This window comes from Oncorhynchus keta, chromosome 4 (genome assembly GCF_023373465.1).
Source record: "Oncorhynchus keta strain PuntledgeMale-10-30-2019 chromosome 4, Oket_V2, whole genome shotgun sequence".
Classification (NCBI taxonomy): domain Eukaryota; kingdom Metazoa; phylum Chordata; class Actinopteri; order Salmoniformes; family Salmonidae; genus Oncorhynchus; species Oncorhynchus keta.
This window is the reverse complement of record NC_068424.1, coordinates 34,672,065-34,693,268: the sequence shown is the minus strand read 5'-3', so window position 1 is coordinate 34,693,268 and position 21,204 is coordinate 34,672,065. Positions and strand designations below refer to the sequence as shown.

Below are 21,204 nucleotides of genomic sequence, written 5' to 3'. Positions count from 1 at the left end.
GAGGTGTTGAGAGACATGTTGGGTCACTATGTAGTGGTGTGCACAGACAGCATCTTGGTGTACTCCACTACACACAAGCAACATGTCTCTCATGTCAGGTTCATTTTGAGAGGCTGATAGGGAATCAACTGTACGCCAATGCGGAGAAGTGCCTTTTCTTTCAGCAGGCTGTCTCCTTCCTGGGCTATTGGATATCCACTGCTGGTGTTGGAGAGCAGGGTCAATGTAGCACGGTCGTATTCTATTTCATCCAACATCAAGGCGGTGCAGGGCTTCCTTGGTTTTGCCAACTATTTCTGTCATTTCATTAGGGGTTTCAGCACAGTGGTGGCTCCTCTCACCTCCCTCCTGAAGGAAGGTCCCCAACAGCTGCGCTGGACTGGGAAGGCCAGCAAAGCATTCTGTGCACTCAAGGAACGTTTTACTAACGCACCTGTTCTGGCTTGCCCTGACCCGTCTCTGCCCTTCATCTTGGAGGTGGACGCCTCTGGGGTTGGAGTAGGGGCTGTTCTCCCCCAACGCACTGGATCGCCGCCTAAACTCCATCCATGGGACTTCTATTTATGGAAGCTGTCTCCCACGGAACGGAATTACGACGTGGGGGTTCGTGAGTTGTGGACCGTCAAGAAGGCTCTGAAAGCATGGGGACATTGGCTGGAGGGTGCTAAACATCAATGCATTGTCTGGACGGACCACAGGAACTTGGAGGGGGCACCACTTGGAGGGGCACACCACCATCCTTGTCATTGTGGACTGGTTTAACAAAGCCTGTTGTTTGATTCCACTGCCTGGTCTCCCTACGACCCTGTAGACTGTGGAGGTTCTCTTCTCTCACGTCCTCCGGCACTACGGGATCCTGGAGGACATTGTGTCTGACCGTGGTCCTCAGTTCACCTCCCGTGTCTGGAAGACCTTTCATTGAACGACTGGGGGTCGCTGTCAGCCTCACCTCCGAGTACCGTCCCCAATCAAATGGGCAGGTGGAAAGGGTAAATCAGGAACTGCGGAGGTACCTTTGTAGTTACTGTCAGAACAGGTCTGGGGAGTGGGCTACATTTCTGCCTTGGGCAGAATACCCACAAAACTTCCTTCATCACTCCTCCACTAACCTCACACCCTTTCATCCATCGTGTTCTTCGCAATCAGCTGGCCCTGGCACCGGAGTCAGATCGAGACTCCTGCTGTGGACAGTTGGTTCCGGCACGCCCAGGAGGAATGGAACACCGTGCACATGTATCAGAATAACTTTACGTCCGTCCCCTCGCCCATACCCGGGCGCGAACCAGGGACCCTCTGCACACATCAACAACAGTCACCCATGAAGCATCGTTATCCATCGCTCCACAAAAGCCGCGGCCCTTGCTGAGCAAGGGGAACTACTACTTCAAGGTCTCAGAGCAAGTGACGTAACCGATTGAAACGATATTTAGTGCGCACCGCTAACTAAGCTAGCCATTTCACATCCGTTACACACACCCATCTCCAGTGTGTCGTCCTCCGACAGAAGGCGCAGGACGATTGTCACCTCAGTGTGGCCCCGGTCATTCACAGGGTTTGGCTTTGTTTGAAGGACCTGACCCTCCACCTGCACTGCCAAAAGCTGAGTCCACGGTTTGTGGGGCCGTTCAAAGTCCTGAGGAGAGTCAATGAGGTGATGTACAGATTATAGCTCCCCGTCAATTACCGTATCTCACCCTCATTTCATGTATATCTCACCCTCATTTCATGTATATCTCCTCAGGCCGGTGGCAGCTGGTCCCTTGGACCCCACAACGCACCTCCCCCTCCCTTGGATGTCAAGGGGGCGTCTTTTAGACTCACTGCGTCGTGGGGGGCTTCTCCAGTACCTGGTCGACTGGGAGGCGTGCGGTCCCGAAGAGCTGTGCTGGGTTCCGGCGCGGGACATCCTGGATCGTTCTCTCATTCAGGACTTCCACAGGCTTCGACCCGTACCGCATTGCCGGGGCGGTCCCCAAGGTTGGCGGCTCCCCACTGCTGGAGCATCGCCTCGGGGGGGGGGGGGTCCCACTAGCCTTCGCTTTTGTTCCCCCTCCGGTCCAGCTCAGGCGTTTGCCGTTGCCGGCCTTCTAGATACTGGCAAACGCCCTTCACTCATCTACCCCGGAATTGTCTCATTATTACACACACCTGGTTCCAATCCCCACTCTCACTGTATATAACAGCTAGTTTTCCCTTTTGCCTTCCCCATGCAGACCCTGCCAGACAGTCCTAGCAATGTTCCTGCTTGAGAAATTGATATTTGCTAAGACGTTTACCATTTTAATTAAACAATCACAGTAAGGCTAATTGTTACCGTGACATTTTTAAATATTGAGATAAACATCCGTTCTGCCAACCACATTCTGTTAAGGTCCCCAAAGCACACACATCCCTGGGTCACTCCTCTTTTCAGTTCGCTTCAGCTAACGACTGGAACGAGCTGCAACAAACACTCAAACTGGACAGTTTTATCTCTTCATTCAAAGACTCAATCATGGATACTCTTACTGACAGTTGTGGCTGCTTTGCGTGATGTATTGTTGTCTTTACCTTCTTGCCCTTTGTGTTGTTGTCTGTGCCCAATAATCTTTGTACCATGTTTTGTGCTGCTTCCATGTTGTTGACATGTTGTGTTGCTACCATGCTGTGTTGTCCTGTGTTGCTATGTTGTCATCTTAGGTCTATCTTTATGTAGTGTTGTGTTGTCTCTCTTGTTGTGATGTGTGTTTTGTCCTATATTTTTAATCCCAGCTCCCTTCCCCGAAGGAGGCCATTTGCCTTTTGGTAGGCCGTCATTGTAAATAAGAATGTGTTCTTAACTGAGATGCCTAGTTAAATACAGGTTAAATAAATAAAAATGACAGTGCCATGTTGAAAGTCACTGAGCTCTACAGTAAAGCCATTCTACTGCCAGTGTTTGGCTATGGAGATTGCATGGCTCTGTGCCCGATGTTATACACTTGTCAGCAACTGGTGTGGCTGTAATAGCCAAATCCACTCATTTGAAGAGGTGTCCACATACTTTTGTGTATATAAAGTGTAGTTTCAGCCACTTGCGAATTTAACTAAAATAGGCCTGCAAACGATATTGGTGTGTCTGAGCCCTTACAGGCGCTACATGGTCAATCTGCTGTCTTTATTAGCTGTGCAGCATTTACGGTGTTACTGCCTCTGCAGAGCAGTACAGAGCCTTTGTCAAGGAAGTGAGTTTTTGTTTATACAGGACCTCCCGCCCCCACCTAAGGTGAACAAATCATGTCAATGAGGAGCCCTCTGCATTGTTACAACATTTGAGAGTCGCACAGAAATTAGGTTTGGCGCTAAATGTGGCCCCTGGAGACTGAAATTGTGTTACGTTTTCCATATGGCGCCTCCGACCACATTTTTCAGATGAACCATACATTGTCTCTTAGCCTTGGTAAGATAACGGTAATGCATTAAACGCAAGCTGGGTGCCAGTGGTTTTCTAATTATTTATAGGCATCTCAGGCAATTTATATTTTTTTATTGATTCTAGGACAAGGTCTACCTGTATTTTTTTTGGGGGGATAATTTATTATTACGATGATGGGACAACTTGTGGCACATGGTGTTGCTTTTGTCACTAACAAGCGACCAATCGCGTGAGGGGCAACCTTCTAAAAAGGCGTCACTATTATTGTTGATCACCTGACGTAGTAGGCGTAAAGTGAACCCTCGGTTATTCGCTTCGGTTGGCAGGGCCAGTGACCACCGGTAGGACACAGGCGGGCAAGAGCCGGGAATAGCGCGACAACTTTCTTTTCTCATCTAGCCCAATTGATTTTCGATAGTCGTGCAAAAACAAGGATTGCACTTGATTTTAAACAATGGCTTCACTGTCTATCCATTCAAGTGTGGATTATGCTAAAACCCTTCTCCCGGACTTTTGGGTGAGGTAAGGATAAACTACTTAGGTGTAATTTAATTTTCCAGCATTATAGGTAGCCTATTTAGAGCTCTACCTACTACCAGAGGAGAACCGGGACGAAAGTAACACTTTTTTTAGTCTCCTGATTACCCCGATCGATAGAAGTAGCGACTCCATAATTTATGAAAAACGGCTTAGTCTGTGTCCTCTACCATTAGCAACTGTAATTTCATTTTCTAGGGTAAATTTAAATATACCTTGAGCAGACCTATGCGAAGTTACTTCTAACTGCCGGCGGGCGAGAATAAAACACTATTGCTACAGAAGTAAAAGCTGTCGAAGTGCATGCTGTTCTATATCAATATCGGTCTTATGTCCGGGTTGTAATGCTCGTTAGTTCATACACTTGTTGAAAGTATCAGCCATAATTTCATGTTTCAATTGGTATAATTTTGCTGTAGGTTTGACATCAACATTTTTCATCAATGTAAATGAACAAAGTCAATGTTTAGCAAACAATATTGCCTTGCAATATTAATGACTAAAATGGAACGCAGCTATATTAACCATAATTTTCTCTTCTCACTTAAATGGGAATGTAGTAGGATTTGTTTTTCACAATTTTCAATGCAGTGACTTATTATTTTTTTTGTACTTGCTCAAAACCACTTAACTTTGTAACATGGTCAGACTGGGCTGTTTTATTTTGGGGGGTTGCAGTGAGTTCATCCTCTTATAGGAATGTGCTGATTTCACTTCGTAATTTTAGCTTCTGTGTTATCTGAAATGTTTTCCTTTCGTCCCAGCTCTCCCCCATATCCTACTGCATTTAAGCCACCAAACATTTGAAAATTATATTCTGAATCATCTAAAGACGCACCTGTGAAGCGTAGCCTACATAATTAGGATTTTCCAATGAGTCATGTCCCCGTGCGAGACAGACCAGCCTTCTTCCAGACAGCATCATTATTTTTTTAATAGTCACGACTGAACTGCAACTACCGTTTAAGAACAAAACCGAACTCCACATTGTTATGAGTAAACTGGTTTGCAACAATCGGCGTAATGAAGATACCCCTGTTGAACGCGCAACAGGGTCATGACTAATTGGCAAATCCTAATTGTATAGCCTACGCTTCACATGTGCTTCTTTAGATCATGCAGAATGGTATTTTCAAAGTTGAAAGTTCAGATGTGTTATGTAGAGCAAACATGCCTATCAGACATGTAGAACAAGGAATCATGTCCACCCTAGTCATGGCATTTCCACAGCTGTGTGGCCCTGCTCCAAATTAGTACGATTTTTGTTTTTAAATGGCCATTTTTAAACTCAAACATCTGAACTTGAATAAAATGATGGTAATATGGGCTGAAAGCAAAATATGTCTAGTGTTAATACTTCTGTGATTTCACTAATGCCTGTGGGTGTGCCCTTTGTCATACATTTCCACAGATGTCTACCTCCCCTCTCCCCTAGTTGGCAGTGTAATGATGTTACAATATGATAGGACTGAAGTTTTTTTAAATTAACGGATATTGTCAATAGTTATGTGATTAGGCATGTAACTCAATTCTTGATTAGCTAACACTGAGAGAACAACCTGTTCAGACTTAACGACTCTAATGCCTTGTTCACACTGGCAGTTTGAAGTGACACACAATCTGTTTCTTTGCATGTTTGAATCTGTTCTTTTTCCTACTGTCTGAACATCCAAAAAGCACGGAATTGGATATTACAAGCCACATTTCAAACCACCTTTTGTAGGTGCTTTGAAATCAGATGCAAATCTGGTTGCTGGCCATATGATTTATTTGCTCTCAAGTGGTTTTTAGACTTATTTGGCATATCTTGCTTGCGACTATGTGGAAGCTCCTTAGGGGAGGACCATCCTCAGGGAATTTCATACATTTAAATTGTATAATGTTTAAAGTTATGTTTTTAGATAAAACTATACTAAATATAATCACGTCACCAAATAAATGATTAAAACACTATTTTGCAAAGGTCTAGTAGCTTCAACAGCCCTCAGTAGGGTAGCACCAGGGTGTAGCTGGAGGACAGCTAGCTGCTGTCCTCTGGGTACATTGACTTCAATACAAAACCTAGAAGGCTCATGGTTCTCACCACTTTCCAGAGACTTGCGCAGTAATTATGACAACTTCCAGAGGATGTCCTCTAACCTATCAGAGCTCTTGCAACATGAACTGACATGTTGTCCCTCCATTCGAAGGATCAGAGAATGAATCTAGTACTGAAAGCATAAGCTACAGCTAGCTAGCACTGCAGTGCATACTGTGGGAAATAGTTGACTCAAAGACAAATAAAATAGTTAAACAGTTTAACAAATGTATTTCTTCTGAAATGAAGGAGAAACAAGATTTTTTTTAAATTTGTAGTTCTGTTTCACCTACTTAGAGAATGCAGCTAGCAAGTTTAGCTTACTGAAAACCACATGCTCAAACAATGATTGCTATGTTAGCTAGTTGGCTATGACTTTCCAAGTTAAATTGGTAATACCAAAGTCTGTCACTGTGCCTGCCGGTGTAACAGCTACTGACTGTACACTGTTACTGCACGCGTCATCAGGGGTGTCTTAATTCCACAGATTCTGTTAACTTTTCTCAAATGGAAAAAAACTGGGATAAACATACCTGAATTTGGCAAATAGAAAATCATTTGCAACTGATTACGCCCTACATCAGCTAGCTGCAGACAAGAGTGTGCAAGGCGGCGTTAAATGTCACTGTCTGTCCATGTCACTCAAATTTGTCTCTCGACCTGTGCACCTACTTTGTAAACTTTCATTCATAGGGTTGGTTGTAGAAACCTCATGATGGGTATAGGGGAAAGTTTTGAGTGTCTTGTAGCCTAACTATCGCTGTTACATTGAACTGGATGAATGTAATACAAATGAGTCATCCAATATGCTGTAATAGAAATAAGTCCATGCTCATGAGAGAAATTGTCCTCCCTCATATTAAACGTCACTGACCGCCACTGGTTGACATTTTGACAAGAACATATGATAGGATAACTAACTTAATTGTTTACAAACAAATTAGTGAATGTGCTAGAAACTGAGAAACCTAACTAGCTAGTTGACTGCTGTGGCTAGCCAAAAAGGACTTGTATTGAAAGTTGGATCATTTTATCTTTAAAAAGATACAATAAAAAAATGTCAACTCAAAAGGATAAATGTAAAGTTTCTTACACTATAATTTTGAACATTCAAAGCGACTGGGAAATGTCCATGGCAGCCATTGTCACCTTAGCTTGCTAGATAACTTCTTTGGTGGTGCTCCTGCTTCCTATCACTAATCAGCCTACACCACTGCACACACCTGTCATTATTATGAGAAATAGCATGGACATGTCAGCAAATGATTGTTCTCTGAACGTGCGCACACACACAATTTGGTCACTTGTAACTTGCTGTTTGGACAGTCATTATTCCAAAACAGATTTGATAAACTAGGCCTGCAATTTGAACAAGGCTTAAATAAATTAAAAGTTAAATCTTATTCATATAAACTAGTTTTCTTTTAAAGTTCAATTTCAGTTCTGCACAACTGTCTGCTGGTCAACAAATTGACAATGAGGCTATTTCAATCAGGCCTGCAGTGTGAACAAAGCCGGTTGCTCTAGCCAACTTCCAATGTTAGCTTTAGTTTGAAACTCATATCTGAATAATTCAGATGTTATTCTTTGCATATATTTTAAAGAGTTCCACTTGCTCTATAATCACACTGAATACTTTTTAGAGGTCGACCAATTAATCGGCTTAGCCGATTTCTCAAGTTTTCATAACAATTGGCATTTTTTGACTGCGTGGCAGGCTGACCACCTGTTAAGCAAGTGCAGCAAGGAGCAAATGTAAGTTGCTAGCTAGCATTAAACTTACATTATTTAAAAAAAACAATCAATCTTAACATAATCACTAGTTAACTACACATGGTTGATATTACTAGTTTATCTAGCTTGTCCTGCGTTGCATATAATCAATGCAATGCCTGTTAATTTATCATCGAATCACAGCCTACTTTGCTAAATAGGTGATGATTGCATTTGTGGAGAAAGCACCGTCGTTGCACCAATGTACCTAACCATTAACATCAATGCCCTTATTAAAATCAATACACAAGTATTTTTATTAAACCTGCATATTTAGTTAATATTGCCTATTAACATTAATTTTTTAACTACGGAAATTGTGTAGCTTCTCTTGCGTTCTGTGCAAGCAGAGTCAGGGTATATGCAACAGTTTGGGCCGCATGGCTCTTCGCGAAATGTGTGAACATAATTTCTTCCTAACAAAGACTAATTATTTTGGCATAATTATGATATTGAAGGTTGTGCAATATTTAGCAGAGGTGGGACCAAGTCATTGTTCTACAAGTCACAAGTAAGTCTCAAGTCTTAGCACCCAAGTCAAGACAGGCAAGACCGACAAGTCTCAAGTCCTAAACAAGTCATAATGTGCTCTTCACCAAATGTAATACCATTTCATATTTTTAACAAGAGTAATAGTATATTACATATATGCAAATCATGAATGCTTTTAAAAATATATTTACTACTTTTATTTACTACTTTTATTTACTACTAAATGTAATGTTGTTTTTCAATGGAAATACATCGGTAGCCATGAAAGACCCCCCCAGTGATCGAGGATCGCTATCGGCAATGTAGGCTTGTACACAATTGCCCATGCATGAACACACACACACTCTCTCTGTATGGTTACAGTAGGCTAATGTATGTCAATGGTTTTAAGAACAGCAGTAACATCAGGCAGGATTTAGGGCTACCAACTGCCTTGCCAGTTGTAGCTTCATCTTGGGTGCAATGATCACGTTCCCGCACTGACTGTGAGGAGGCTCATTGATTTAACGTTACGTTAGCCTACATGATACACCTGTAAAGTAATAAAATATATAGCTGTCGGCTATATGAGTCATTACTTACCATTCTTTGTGCAGCTTCTGTTCTCGAACAAAGTTGGAAATTGTTTTGCTTCAGTCTAATTTTCTTCCCGCAAGTTTCAATCTGTTTTTTGTTGATACAGAGTTGTCTTTATATCAGAAAATAATAATTTGGGGTATCATCTTTTCAAGGGCTCCATCTGAATTCACCCGCCAACGTTCCTCTGCACTGTCACGCACAACTGTCTCAGCTGGCACAATTTGATTGGCTGCTGTCTGACTCAAACTGTAAACCATTAAATGAAGAGTTGATATACTGTCCCCTTCAAAAAAAAATATTGTATCATTTTTAAATATTTGGGCTTGGAGGGTGTCGAGTCATAAGGCTCAAGTCACGAGTCATTGGTGTGGAAGTCGAGTTGCAAGTCATGTGACTCGAGTCCACACACCTGATATTTAGACTTAGGGTTGCCACCCGTTAGTTAAAATACAGCACAGTTCTGTATTTCACTGAAAGAATAAATGTTTTTGAAATGATAGTTTACAGATTTGACCATATTAATGACCAAAGGCTCGTATTTGTTTTTATTATAATTAAGTATGATTTGATAGAGCAGTCTGACTGAGTGGTGGTAGGCAGCAGCAGGCTCATAAGCATTCATTCAAACAGCACTTTCCTGCGTTTGCCACCAGCTCTTCACTGTGCTTCAAGTATTACACTGTTTATGACTTCAAGCCTATCAACTCCCGAGATTAAGCTGGCAATACTATAGTGCCTATAAGAACATCCAATAGTCAAAGGTGTAGGAAATACAAATGGTAGAGGGATAGAACTACAACCGAAAACTTCTTAACTGGGAATATTGAAGACTCCTGTTAAAAGGAACCACCAGCTTTCATATGTTCTGAGCAAGGAACTCGAATGTTAGTTCTTACATGGCGCCCTTTTTTTTTGTTTTTTTGTTTTTGCATTATTTAAACCAAATTGAACATGTTTCATTATTTATTTGAGACTAAATAGATTTTATTTATGTATTATAATATGTGTTCATTCAGTATTGTTGTAATTGTTTAATATATATGCATCGGTATTGGCTTTTTTTGGTCCTCCTATTATCGGCATTGAAAAATCATAAATCAGTCTACCTTTAATACTTATTCTGCTAAAACCCGATGATCCTAATGCAATATTTGAGATGCTTTCCCCTCTCTGCGGAGATGTGATAAAACAAGGAGGTAGACGTACAGTATGTCTCTGTAAGAAGTCCAGCAGGTAGTATCACTCCACACTAAGAAGCGAGGCACAAAACGGTCAGTCTTAACTGAAGACATTACCTGTCCTGAACACAAATTGTGCTCTACTGAACACGACCTTGCACTAAGCTAGTTTTCCTTCTTTTTTTTTGTGTCATTTTTGCTTCTATACTGACAGGTCAGTGTCAACTATCCAAACGACAATCTCACGCCGGATCCTTCCCCCACCCCAGCCCCGTCCCTTCAGGCTCTGTACCCAGAGCCGAAGTCAGAGGAAAGGGTTAATGGCCACCTCCCTGGATAACCTCCTAGACCAGGTAAATGCATACTCCTGGGCTACGTTCAGCAGGACAACGTTGTGGAGCGTTCAGATACAAATATATTTCGCAGAACAAACATACCTCTGACAAGTAAAATAAGAAATCACTTAATCACTTAGCTATCTTAAGATGAATGCACCAACAGGAAGTCACCCTGGATAGGAGTGTGTGCTAAAGTGTCTAACTAAAATAGAAATTACATCTACAACGTTTGTATACTGTTTGTGCCGCTGCGGTATTCATAATGGTTGTCATTCAACATGTCAGTCTTTAAAGTATTCAGAGAGCCATTTCATGTGGACAGAAAATCAGTCTCTCCAACACTTACATCAACCTCACCAAATAATTGGTTTAAGATTATTTTTTTTTAAAGTAATGTCTAATTAGAGGAGGAATGTGAGGTGGAACTTCCTGCTAATGAGATGTCATCAAGGATCGGTTACATTACCTTGTGAAGTTAATATACACAAAATTGCAAGCACTGCTACTAGACAGGCAACTCTGTAACCAAATGTAAAATAAAATATGACCATTTCAACACATTTAATACACTCCTGGTTTACTGACCCTGTTAAGGTGACGTTGCTTGTTGCAATTGTTGAGTAACCTCACCCGAGAGACTTGGGGTCCGGAGTGCAGTGGAGTGAAATGTTCAGGGAATCATATGCAAGACATTTCTATCGGCAGAATGTTTTGCCCTCCTGAACGCAACCCAGTCATGTTGTACAAATTACCTACAGTATGTGATTCACATGGATATATAAACTCGGCAAAAAAAAAAAATGTTCTCTGTCAACTGCTTTTATTTTAAGCAAACTTAACATGTGTAAATATTTGAATGACCATAAGATTCAACAACTGAGACACAAACTGAACAAGTTCCACAGACATGATTCTCTGCAATGACGACAAGCTCAGTCCGATGATGCTGTGACACACCGCCCCAGACCATGATGGACCCTCCACCTCCAAACCGCTCCAGAGTACAGGCCTCGGTGTAACGCTCATTCCTCCGACGATAAATGCGAATCTGACCACCACCCCTGGTGAGACAACTGTGACTCGTCAGTGAAGAGCGCTTTTTGCCAATCCTGTCTCGTCCAGCGACGGTGTGTTTGTGCCCATGGGCGATGTTGTTGCCGGTGATGTCTGGTCAGGACCTGCCTTACAACAGGCCTACAAGCCCTCTTAGCCTATTGCGGACAGTCTGAGCACTGATGGAGGGATTGTGCGTTCCTGGTGTACCTTGGGCAGCTGTTGTTGCCATCCTGTACCTGTCCCGCAGATGTGATGTTCGGATGTACCGATCCTGTGCATGTGGTGTTACACGTGGTCTGCCACAGCGAGGAAGATCAGCTTTCTGTTCTGTAGCGCTGTATAAAGCGTCTCACAGTACGGATATTGCAATTTAATGCCCTGGCCACATCTGCGGTCCTCATTTCTCCTTGCCTAAGGCACGTTCACGCAGATGAGCAGGGACCTTGGGCATCTTTCTTTTGTGTTTTTCAGTCTCAGTAGGAAGGCTTTTTTAGTGTCGTAAGTTTTCATAACTGTGACCTTAATTGCCTACAGTCTGTAAGCTGTTAGTGTTTTTGATAGATGAATTTTTAAATTCCCTTATGTTTTATTGCCAAAGCCAATCAAATTCGCACTCATTTCTAATTCATGATAAGTTGTAAGTTTATCATTTGCATGAATTAGCAAGAGACCAGTCTTAAAAAACAAGTTCAGCATTTATTCTTGATGAGTACTGACCCAAAATACAAAGAACATTACATTTTAAATCTGAAGAAGACATAAAATGACGTCATCAGTTACACCCCTCTCCCAGCCGTACAATGGCGCAGTATTCAGTCCTGGAGATAGTTTCACTCCCCTCATAAACTACATTCCAACCTGCCTAAAGGATATACTTCTCTCTGCTAATGGAATCCAACCAAAACATTCTTATCTGTTTGAAGTACTATCTTATCCCTGCTTCAAAACTTTCCCAGGAGACACAGACACAATTCATTTCTGCTTACATTTTCAGTAACAGTACAATTAAGAACCCATACTTTTCAGATCATAACAAATATAGTATTAGCATGAATGGTTCTAATCATTAAAGTATACATTTGATCATCTAAACTATATTTTCCTCTATCAGTTTTAACGACTTCCACAGGTGCATGTTCATTAATTGTTTATGGTTTGTTTCCCACGCTTGTTCAGTGTTTAAACCCTTTACAATGAAGATCTGTGAGGTTATTTAGATTTTTTTAATGTATTCCCTTTTGAAAGACTGGGTGCTGAAAAAGGGACAACTTTTTTTTTTTTTTATTAAAAAAATATATATATATTTTAGTATGGTTGATCTTCCAAGGATGGTCAGCTGGCATGTCATCTGTAAAAGTGAAGTTCTCCACAAACACAATATTAAAATTGTTGATTGAACAAAATCGTTGTTGCCAACTTTTAGCATAATTTTTGGGTGGAAAATGAAAAATAAAACCATTTGAAAATCTAATAATAGTGTGTGCTATGACACCGGTCCTACCCAGACAGCAAGTGCCTTCCTGTTGACATGCCAGTTCCTCATCCTGGTGCTAGAGGAAGATGGGACAGTGGTGGACTCTGAGGCCTTCTTCCAGTCACTGCCAGCCAATACTCCGGTCATGGTCCTGCAGAAGGGAGAGATGTGGACTCAGGTACGTATACATACATGCATACATTTGAAGTCAGAAGTTTACATACACCTTAGCCAAATGCATTAACTTAGTTTTTTAAAATTTAATTTATCCAAGTAAAAATTCCCTGTTTTAGGTCAGTTAGGATCTCCACTTTATTTTACGAATGTGAAATGCCAGAATAATAGTATAGTGATTTATTTAGGCTTTTCTTTCATCACATTCCCACTGGGTCAGAAGTTTACATATACTCAATTAGTATTTGGTAGCATTGCTTTTAAATTGTTTAACTTGGGTCAAATGTTTCAGGTAGCTTTCTAAAAGCTTCCCACAATAAATTGGGTAAATTTTGGCCCATTCCTCCTGACAGAGACTTTGCAACTGAGTCAGGTTTGTAGGCCTCCTTGCTTGCACATGCTTTTCCAGTTCTGCCCACAAGTTTTCTATGGGATTGAGGTCAGGGCTTTCTTGTCCTTAAGCCATTTTGTGACAACTTTGGAAGTATGCTTGGGGTCATTGTCCATTTGGAAGACCCATTTGCGACCAAGCTTTAACTTTCTGACTGATGTCTTGAAATGTTGCTTCAATATATCCACATTTTCCTTCCTCATGAAGCCATCTATTTTGAAGTGCACCAGTCCCTCCTGCAGCAAAGCACCCCCACAACATGCTGTCACCCCTGTGCTTCACATTTGGGATGGTATTCTTTGGCTTGCAAGCATCCCTTTTTCCTTCAAACATAATGATGGTCGTTATGGCCAAACGGTTCTATTTCTGTTTCATCAGACCGGTGAACATTTATCCAAAATTACAATATTTGTCCCCATTTGCAGTTGCAAACGATGGTCTGACTTTTGTATGTCGGTTTTGGAGCAGAGGCTTCTTCCTTGCTGAGCGGCCTTTCAGGTTATGTTGATATAGGATTCGTTTTACTGTGGATATAGATAGTTTTGTACCTGTTTCCTCCAGCATCTTAATAAGGTCCTTTGCTGTTCTGGGATTGATCTGCACGTTTCTCAAGTGCATTCATCTCTAGGAGACAGAACACGTCTCCTTCCTGAGCGGTGTGACGGCTGTGTGGTCCCATTGTGTTTATACTTGCATACTATTGTTTGTACAGATGAGTGTGGTACCATCAGGCGTTTGGAAATTGCTACTAAAGGTGAACCAGACTTGTGGAGTTCTACAACTTTTTTTTGAGGTCTTGGCTGATGTCTTTTGATTTTTCCATGATGTCAAGCAAAGAGTCACTGCGTTTGTACCTGTGTACATCCACAGGTACACTTCAAATTATGTCAATTAGCCTATCAGAAGCTTCTAAAGCATGACATTTTCTGGAATTTAAGCTATTTAAAGGCACTGTCAATTTGGTGTATGTTAACTTCTGACCCACTGGCATTGTGATACAGTGAATTATACTTGAATTAATGTCTAAGCAGTTGTTGGAAAAATTACTTGTTATGCACAAAGTAGATTTGCCAAAACTATAGTTTGTTAACAAGAAGTGTGCAGAGTGGTTAAAAAAATAGTTTTAATGACTCTAACCTAAGTGTATGTAAACTTCCGACTTCAACTGTACATGCATACAGTCAGGTCCATAAGTATTTGGACAGTGACACAATTAGCATAATTTTGTCTCTATACTCCAGAGCAATGGATTTGAAAAGAAACTATCAAGATGTGCTTTAAGTGACTCCTCTTTAGTTTAAGGGGTTTGTCAATTACTGTATTAACCATGTAGGAATTACAACCACTTTTATACAGCCCCTGAAATTTAGGGGCTCAATTTAATTGGACAAACTAACAATCATACATTTAAATTGAGTTTTAATACTTGGTTCTAAATCCTTTGACATCAATGACTACCTGAACTCTGTAACCCATAGACATCACCAGATGCTGGGTTTCTTCCCCGGTGATGCTATGCCAGGCCTTTTATTGCAGCGGTCTTCAGTTCCTGTTTGTTCTTGGGGCGATTTGCCTTCAGCAAGTGAAATTCATGCTCAATTGGATTCACGTCAGGTAATTGACTTGGCCATTGCAGAACATTTCACTTCTTTGCCTTAAAGTTTTGGGTTGCTTTCGCAGTATGCTTCGGGTCATTGTCCAGCTGCACTGTGACGAGCCGTCCAATGAGTTGTGAAGTATTCTCTGAATCTGAGCAGATATAGCCATGAACACTTCAGAATTCACCCTGCTGCTTTTGTCAACAGTCACATCAATACAGGGAACCAGCTCTATTGGCAGCCATATATGCCCATGCCATAACACTGCCTCCACCATGCTTCACAGATAAGGTGGTAAGCTTCGGATCATGAGCAGTTCCTACCCTTCTCTTCCATTCATTTATCTTTGTCTCATCTGTCCATAGGATTTTCCAGAACTGTACAGGCTTTGCCAAAAAAAACATGTTAATCTCTAATCTGGCCATCCTGTTTTTGAGGATAACCAACAACATCTTGTGGTAAACTCCCTGTATTTATTCTGGTGAAGTCTTCTCTGGTTGTTGACTTTGACACAGATACACCTACGTCCTTGAGGGTGTTCTTGATCTGGCCAACTGTTGTGACGGTTTTTCTTCACCATCCACCACAGTTGTCTTCTGAGCCGTTTGGTTTTCCTGAGCTCACCAGTGTGGTCTTTCTTTTTAAGAATGTACCAAATAGTTTTGGCCACACCTAATGTTTTTGCTATTTCTGATTGGTTTGTTTGAATTTATTTTTTTGCCTAATGATGGCTTATTTCACTGACAGTGAACTTTCTTTGGACTTCATATTGAGGGTTGACAGCAACAGATTCCAAATGCCACACTTGAAATCAACTCTTGACCTTTTATCTGCTCATTTGTAAATTAACTGAGGGAATAACACACACCTGGCCATGGAACAGCTGAGCAGCCAATTGTCCAATTACTTTTGGTCTGTTAAAAAGGCTATAATTCCTACACTGTTTACCTGACTTGGATGTAAATACCCTCAAATTAAACCTGAGTCATATTCATTATTTCATGTCAACTACAATATGCTGTTGTAGACGGCTAAAATAACAATGTCCAAATATTTATCGACCTGACTGTACATGCACACAGAAGTTAACTTTTGTGCTAGGCATACTGTTGCCTTGGGAAAGCATTTGAAGATCACTATCTGCTGCAAGTTCATATCAAATGAGGGCTGGCCGTGTCGTACTTCTGTTGTAGGACTGACTTTAACCATTTTTGGATGTCACATTTCCCAATTGTGGAAACTTGCTGTATTATCACACACCACAAGAGGGCCACACTTTCACATCAAACCAAGTATCTGTCTGGAACCAGAGTTCCCTGGTTTGATGTGAAAGTGTGGCCCTCTTGTTTTCAGAAATATTTACAAATGAAAAGCTTAAATGTCTTGATTTAATAAGTATTCAACCCTTTTTTTGTTATGGCCTAAATAAGTTCAGGAGTGAATGAATGTGCTTAATAAGTTGCATGGACTCAGTGTGCAATAATGGTGTTTAACATGTACTCCCCACACAATTATCTGTAAGGTCCCGCAGTTGAGCAGTCAATCTCAAGCACAGATGCATCCACAAAGACCATGAAGGTTTTCCAATGGTTCGCAAAAGTGCAGCTATTGGTGGATGAAGAGAGGGGGGAAATAATTTAAAAAAGGAGATTGAATATCTGTTTGAGCATGGTGCAGTTGTTAATTACACTTTGGATGGTGCCTCAATACACCGTCACTACAAAGATACAGGCGTTCTTCCAAGCGCAGTTGCTGGATTTCACCATGAGGCCAATGGTGACTTTAAAACCGTTGCAAAGTTTAATGGCTGTAATAGGAGAACTGAAGATGGATCAACATTGTAGTTAATCCACAATATTAACCTAATTGAGAGTGAAAAGGAAGCCTGTACAGAATAAAATATTCCAAAACATGCATGCTGTTTGCAATAAGGCACTAAAATAATACTGCAAACAAATTAACTTTTTGTCCTGAATACAAAGGTGTTTTGTTTGGGGAAAATACAGAGTTCCACTCTTCATTTTTTTTTTCTAGCATGGTGGTGGCTGCATCATGTTATGGGTATGCTTGTCATTGACAAGACTAGGTCCGAAATAGAGCTAAGTTCAGTCAAAATCCTAGAGAAACTTGGTTCGGTCTGCTTTCCAACAGACATTGGGAGACAAATTCACCGTTCAGCAAGACAATTACCTAAAACGCAAGGCTAAATATACACTGAACAAAAAATATAAACGCAACATGCGAAGTGTTGGTCACAAGTTTCATGAGCTGAAAAAAAGATTCTGGAAATGTCAAATTCTCTACCCTAAGCTGACTCTAATGTTTTAGAACTTCAGCCTCGCAACCGCAGAACGTGTGTGTGGACGTGGTTTGCTGATGTCAACATTGTAACCCATAGTGGTGTTATGATATGGGCGGAGTTACAGTTGACTTTTAAATTGTCTTAAATCTATGGCAATAATTGAAAAATGGCTGTCTAGAAATGATCAACAACCAACTTGCTTGAGCTTGATGAATTTCTAAAAGAATAATTGGCAAATATTGCACAATCCAGGTGTGCAAAGCTCTGAGACTTACCCAGAAAGACTTGCAGCTGTCATCTCTGGCTAAAGTGGCAGGGTAGCCTAGTGGTTAGAGCATTGGACTAGTAACCGAAAGGTTGCAAGTTCAAATCCCCGAGCTGACAAGGTACAAAATCTGTCGTTCTGCCCCTGAACAGGCACTGTTCCTAGGCCGTCATTGAAAATAAGAATTTGTTCTTAACTGACTTGCCTAGTCAAATAAAGGTAATACATTTAAAAAAAATAAAGTGATCTCTTAACTCTGGGGGTTGAATAATTTCTCATTTTTATTTTTGAATCTTTCAGTGTATTTTGTGTTATTGTTGACACAATTACACCTTCTTAATCCCACTTTGTAAAATAACCCATTTTGGAAAAAGTCAGTGTGAATACTTTCTGAATTCACTGTCTAAATCATGCCTTGATTAGAGGGAAGCATGAACCAGAAGTGTAACTCCGCTAGCTTGCCAGATTTTAATAGTCCTGTCTTAGCCTGACCTTTGTCCATTCTTGTACAGGTCCTCCCAAGTTCCAGCCAGCCCAATAGAAATGGAATCGGTAAATTGAGTTTTGACCTGTACAAGTTGAACCCCAAGGACTTCATCGGGTGTCTAACCATCAAAGCGACTCTTTATGAAATCTACACACTGTCGTACGACGTTCAATGCACCAGGGCTAAGGGTATCTTGAAGTGAGTACACTACTACCCCACCATCTCAAGGGGACATTATTGGGGGCTGTGGGGGGTGGGGTTTTAAAATGTCAGGTGAAGTAGACTGATTTACAGTACCAGTCAAAAGTTTAGACATCTACTCAAGGATTATTCTTTAAAAAAAGAAACGATTAAATACCACATGGAATCATGTAGTTGCCAAAAGTGTTAAACAAATGGCACTCTCAACCAGCTGCACCTGGAATGGTTTTCCAACAGTCTTGAAGGAGATCCCACATGCTGAGCACTGAGCTCCTTTTCCTTCACTCTGCGGTCCAACTCATCCCAAACATCTCAATTGGTTTGAGGTTGGGTCATTGCGGAGGCCAGATCATCTGTCTTTTCTCTGCTTATTTGAGCTGTTCTTGCCATAATATGGACTTGGTATTTTACCAAATAGGACTATATTCTGTACACCACCACTACCTTGTCACAACACAACTGATTGAATCAAATGCATTAAGAAGGAAAGAAATTAAAAAAATTAACTTTCTGGAATTAACACGCACACCTGTTTATTGAAATGCATTCCAGGTGACTACCTCATGAAGCTGGTTGAGAATGTCAGTGTGCAAAGCTGTCGTCAAGTCAAAGAATGGCTACTTTGAAGAATCTGAAATACAAAATAGTTTTGATTTTACACTTTTAGTTACTACATGATTCCATATGTGTTTCATAGTTTTGATGTCATCACTATTGTTCTACAATGTAGAAAATGGCAAAAATAAAAACATTGGTTTCAAATATTTTGATTGGTACTGTATATTTTTATAGGCACTAGTCAAAATGTAAAATATTTTAGCAGAGAAATATTCAGTCGGCAGGTCATTGTGTGTTTGTTCATTCCTTCCCACTGGGCACAGACGTCAGTTAAACATCTTGTTCTGATTTACATTTAATGGCGTTGGCAACTAATGTGAAACCAACAAGAAATTGATCCATGTCATTGGACTAAAGTTAAAAAAATATTTAAATTCCTTTGCCAGTTTTCCATGTTGATTCAACGTCATCAGATGGGACAATTGTTGGTGTTTAAATTACATAGAAACAATGTTTATTCTACCAGTTTGTGTCCAGTGGGTTGGCTGCAAGGATATCTGAAGATTCCAGTTTTTTTTTATATGAACAAGTTGGGGCTTAAAAATGGGTCTTCACTGAACAAGTTCTGAGAAGAGAATATGTGCTTTGACTGTTTTTAGGAAGTTTTCATCTCTGCCTTTTCGCATTCTCTTTAGAGCTCTTCTGCGTTGTCTGACGTCTGTGGCGAGAGTGGCGGGGCAGCTGCTTCTGTGTGGTTCCTCGTACATACTGCAGTACATTGGTGACGATGACTACTAGGACGTGACCAAAGTTCCAAAGCCCCGTTTGAGCTCTTTAAAATGAACCGGGTGAAACGTGTCCAGGGCCTCCTGAATGCCATTTGTCTCACTAAGTAACTGGGAAAATCCCTTTGTGAGATGTGTGTAGGCCTTGTTACCAGCTGGTTTCGTTGAGCCATTGCAAATGTATGTAAAACGATGTTGATACACATCAAATAAAAGCACTGCCCTGCTGGAGGAGGACATAAATACAATATGCACATTTTTACTATGGGCAACACATACCAACTTGCATGCATCTCTAGTTGGGATGATGTGATTTTGTTTTTTAAAGTCATTTCAAAAAATCTGGTTGGCCACTGTAGCAAAATATCAATGTTCTTAAACTATCCCTTAATCTGGATGGCCCCATTTGTGTCGTATGTTTTTTAAAGAGAAATGCATGCCTGAGAAGTCGCTTGAATTGACGTGGTGACTGTTTTGAGTGATTCCATTCCCCATCAGAATAGCAATCTACTAGTGTGAATCTTAAGTATTTCTTCTCCACGCATCTTCTCAAGTTGCATTGGAGGAGATCACCTCAGATCTTGTCCTCCAATGAGTTTTGAAGTTGTGAGGAATCAGGCAAAGACTTTCTGGCTCAACGCTAGGTGGCCTAGGTTTGATTAGCTGACTCTGTTAATTGAATAGCTAAATCTGTTATTGTGCCCTTGAGCAAGGCCCTAATTTTGCCTGTTAGTCACTCTGGATAAGAGTATCTGCTAAATGACTAAAATAGGGTTTACTCCAGGACCAATTGAAAGCCCAACTGTCTGGGACTGTGCATTGTCTAAGTACAAAAACATTTAAATTTGGAAGCACTCAAACTAAAATGTCACTGAATATTTGCCCTGTCTGTCAAATCTATAAATAAAGGTTTTTGTAAAAAGTCTCATCTGACTTGATGCAAGCTATTAGTTTGTCAATGATTGTATATTTTCTGTGGGTGATGTCAAATACATGGACATCGGGGCCCCTACGCTTCAGTCAGAGCCTAGCTGCAGTCATTTTGCAGACTGCCATGATTTCCTTTGTTGGCCATAAGCTTTTTAAATCCAATTTGAGCTGTGTGCTAGTGATGGGTGGTCAGAAATGGTACAGTACATTATCACTAATTCTGCTGGGTAACCACAGTGATTTGTACATATCCTTCACCAGAGCAATAGACACGTTTCTGTGAACAGGCATTTAGAATCTGAGTGCAATCAGACTACTCGTGGACACTCACCAATACATGACTGATCAATCCTGTTTGTTCTACATGGTACATTTCTATCTGTATATTGTTGCACCCTCCTGAACCAAGGGCCTTAGTTCCTAAATGGGCAGTCCAAAGTTAGCAGTGTGAAAGCCACATTTCTGATATCCTCAATTGGGTAATTTGATCATTATAGTCTTGACACTTGCAGTAATGTCATCTATTCATGGTCAGCAGTCAGGGGAATTAAGGGTAGTAGGCTACATTCTGGGTTGTGTTCATAAGGGGACACCGTACCAAATGGCATAAAATGG

General features: G+C 40.9%; 1 protein-coding gene across 1 annotated transcript; it reads left to right on the top strand.

The window, feature by feature from the left end:
• The first annotated feature begins 3,661 nt into the window (after positions 1 to 3,661).
• cidea (cell death inducing DFFA like effector a) lies at positions 3,662 to 20,606 on the top strand. Its single transcript, XM_035760817.2, has 5 exons — positions 3,662 to 3,916; positions 10,245 to 10,383; positions 12,930 to 13,076; positions 18,141 to 18,313; positions 19,570 to 20,606. The coding sequence occupies exons 1-5, from the start codon at positions 3,849 to 3,851 to the stop codon at positions 19,670 to 19,672; spliced, it is 630 nt and encodes a 209-aa protein (XP_035616710.1). The 5' UTR covers positions 3,662 to 3,848; the 3' UTR covers positions 19,673 to 20,606.
• The last annotated feature ends 598 nt before the right edge of the window (positions 20,607 to 21,204 follow it).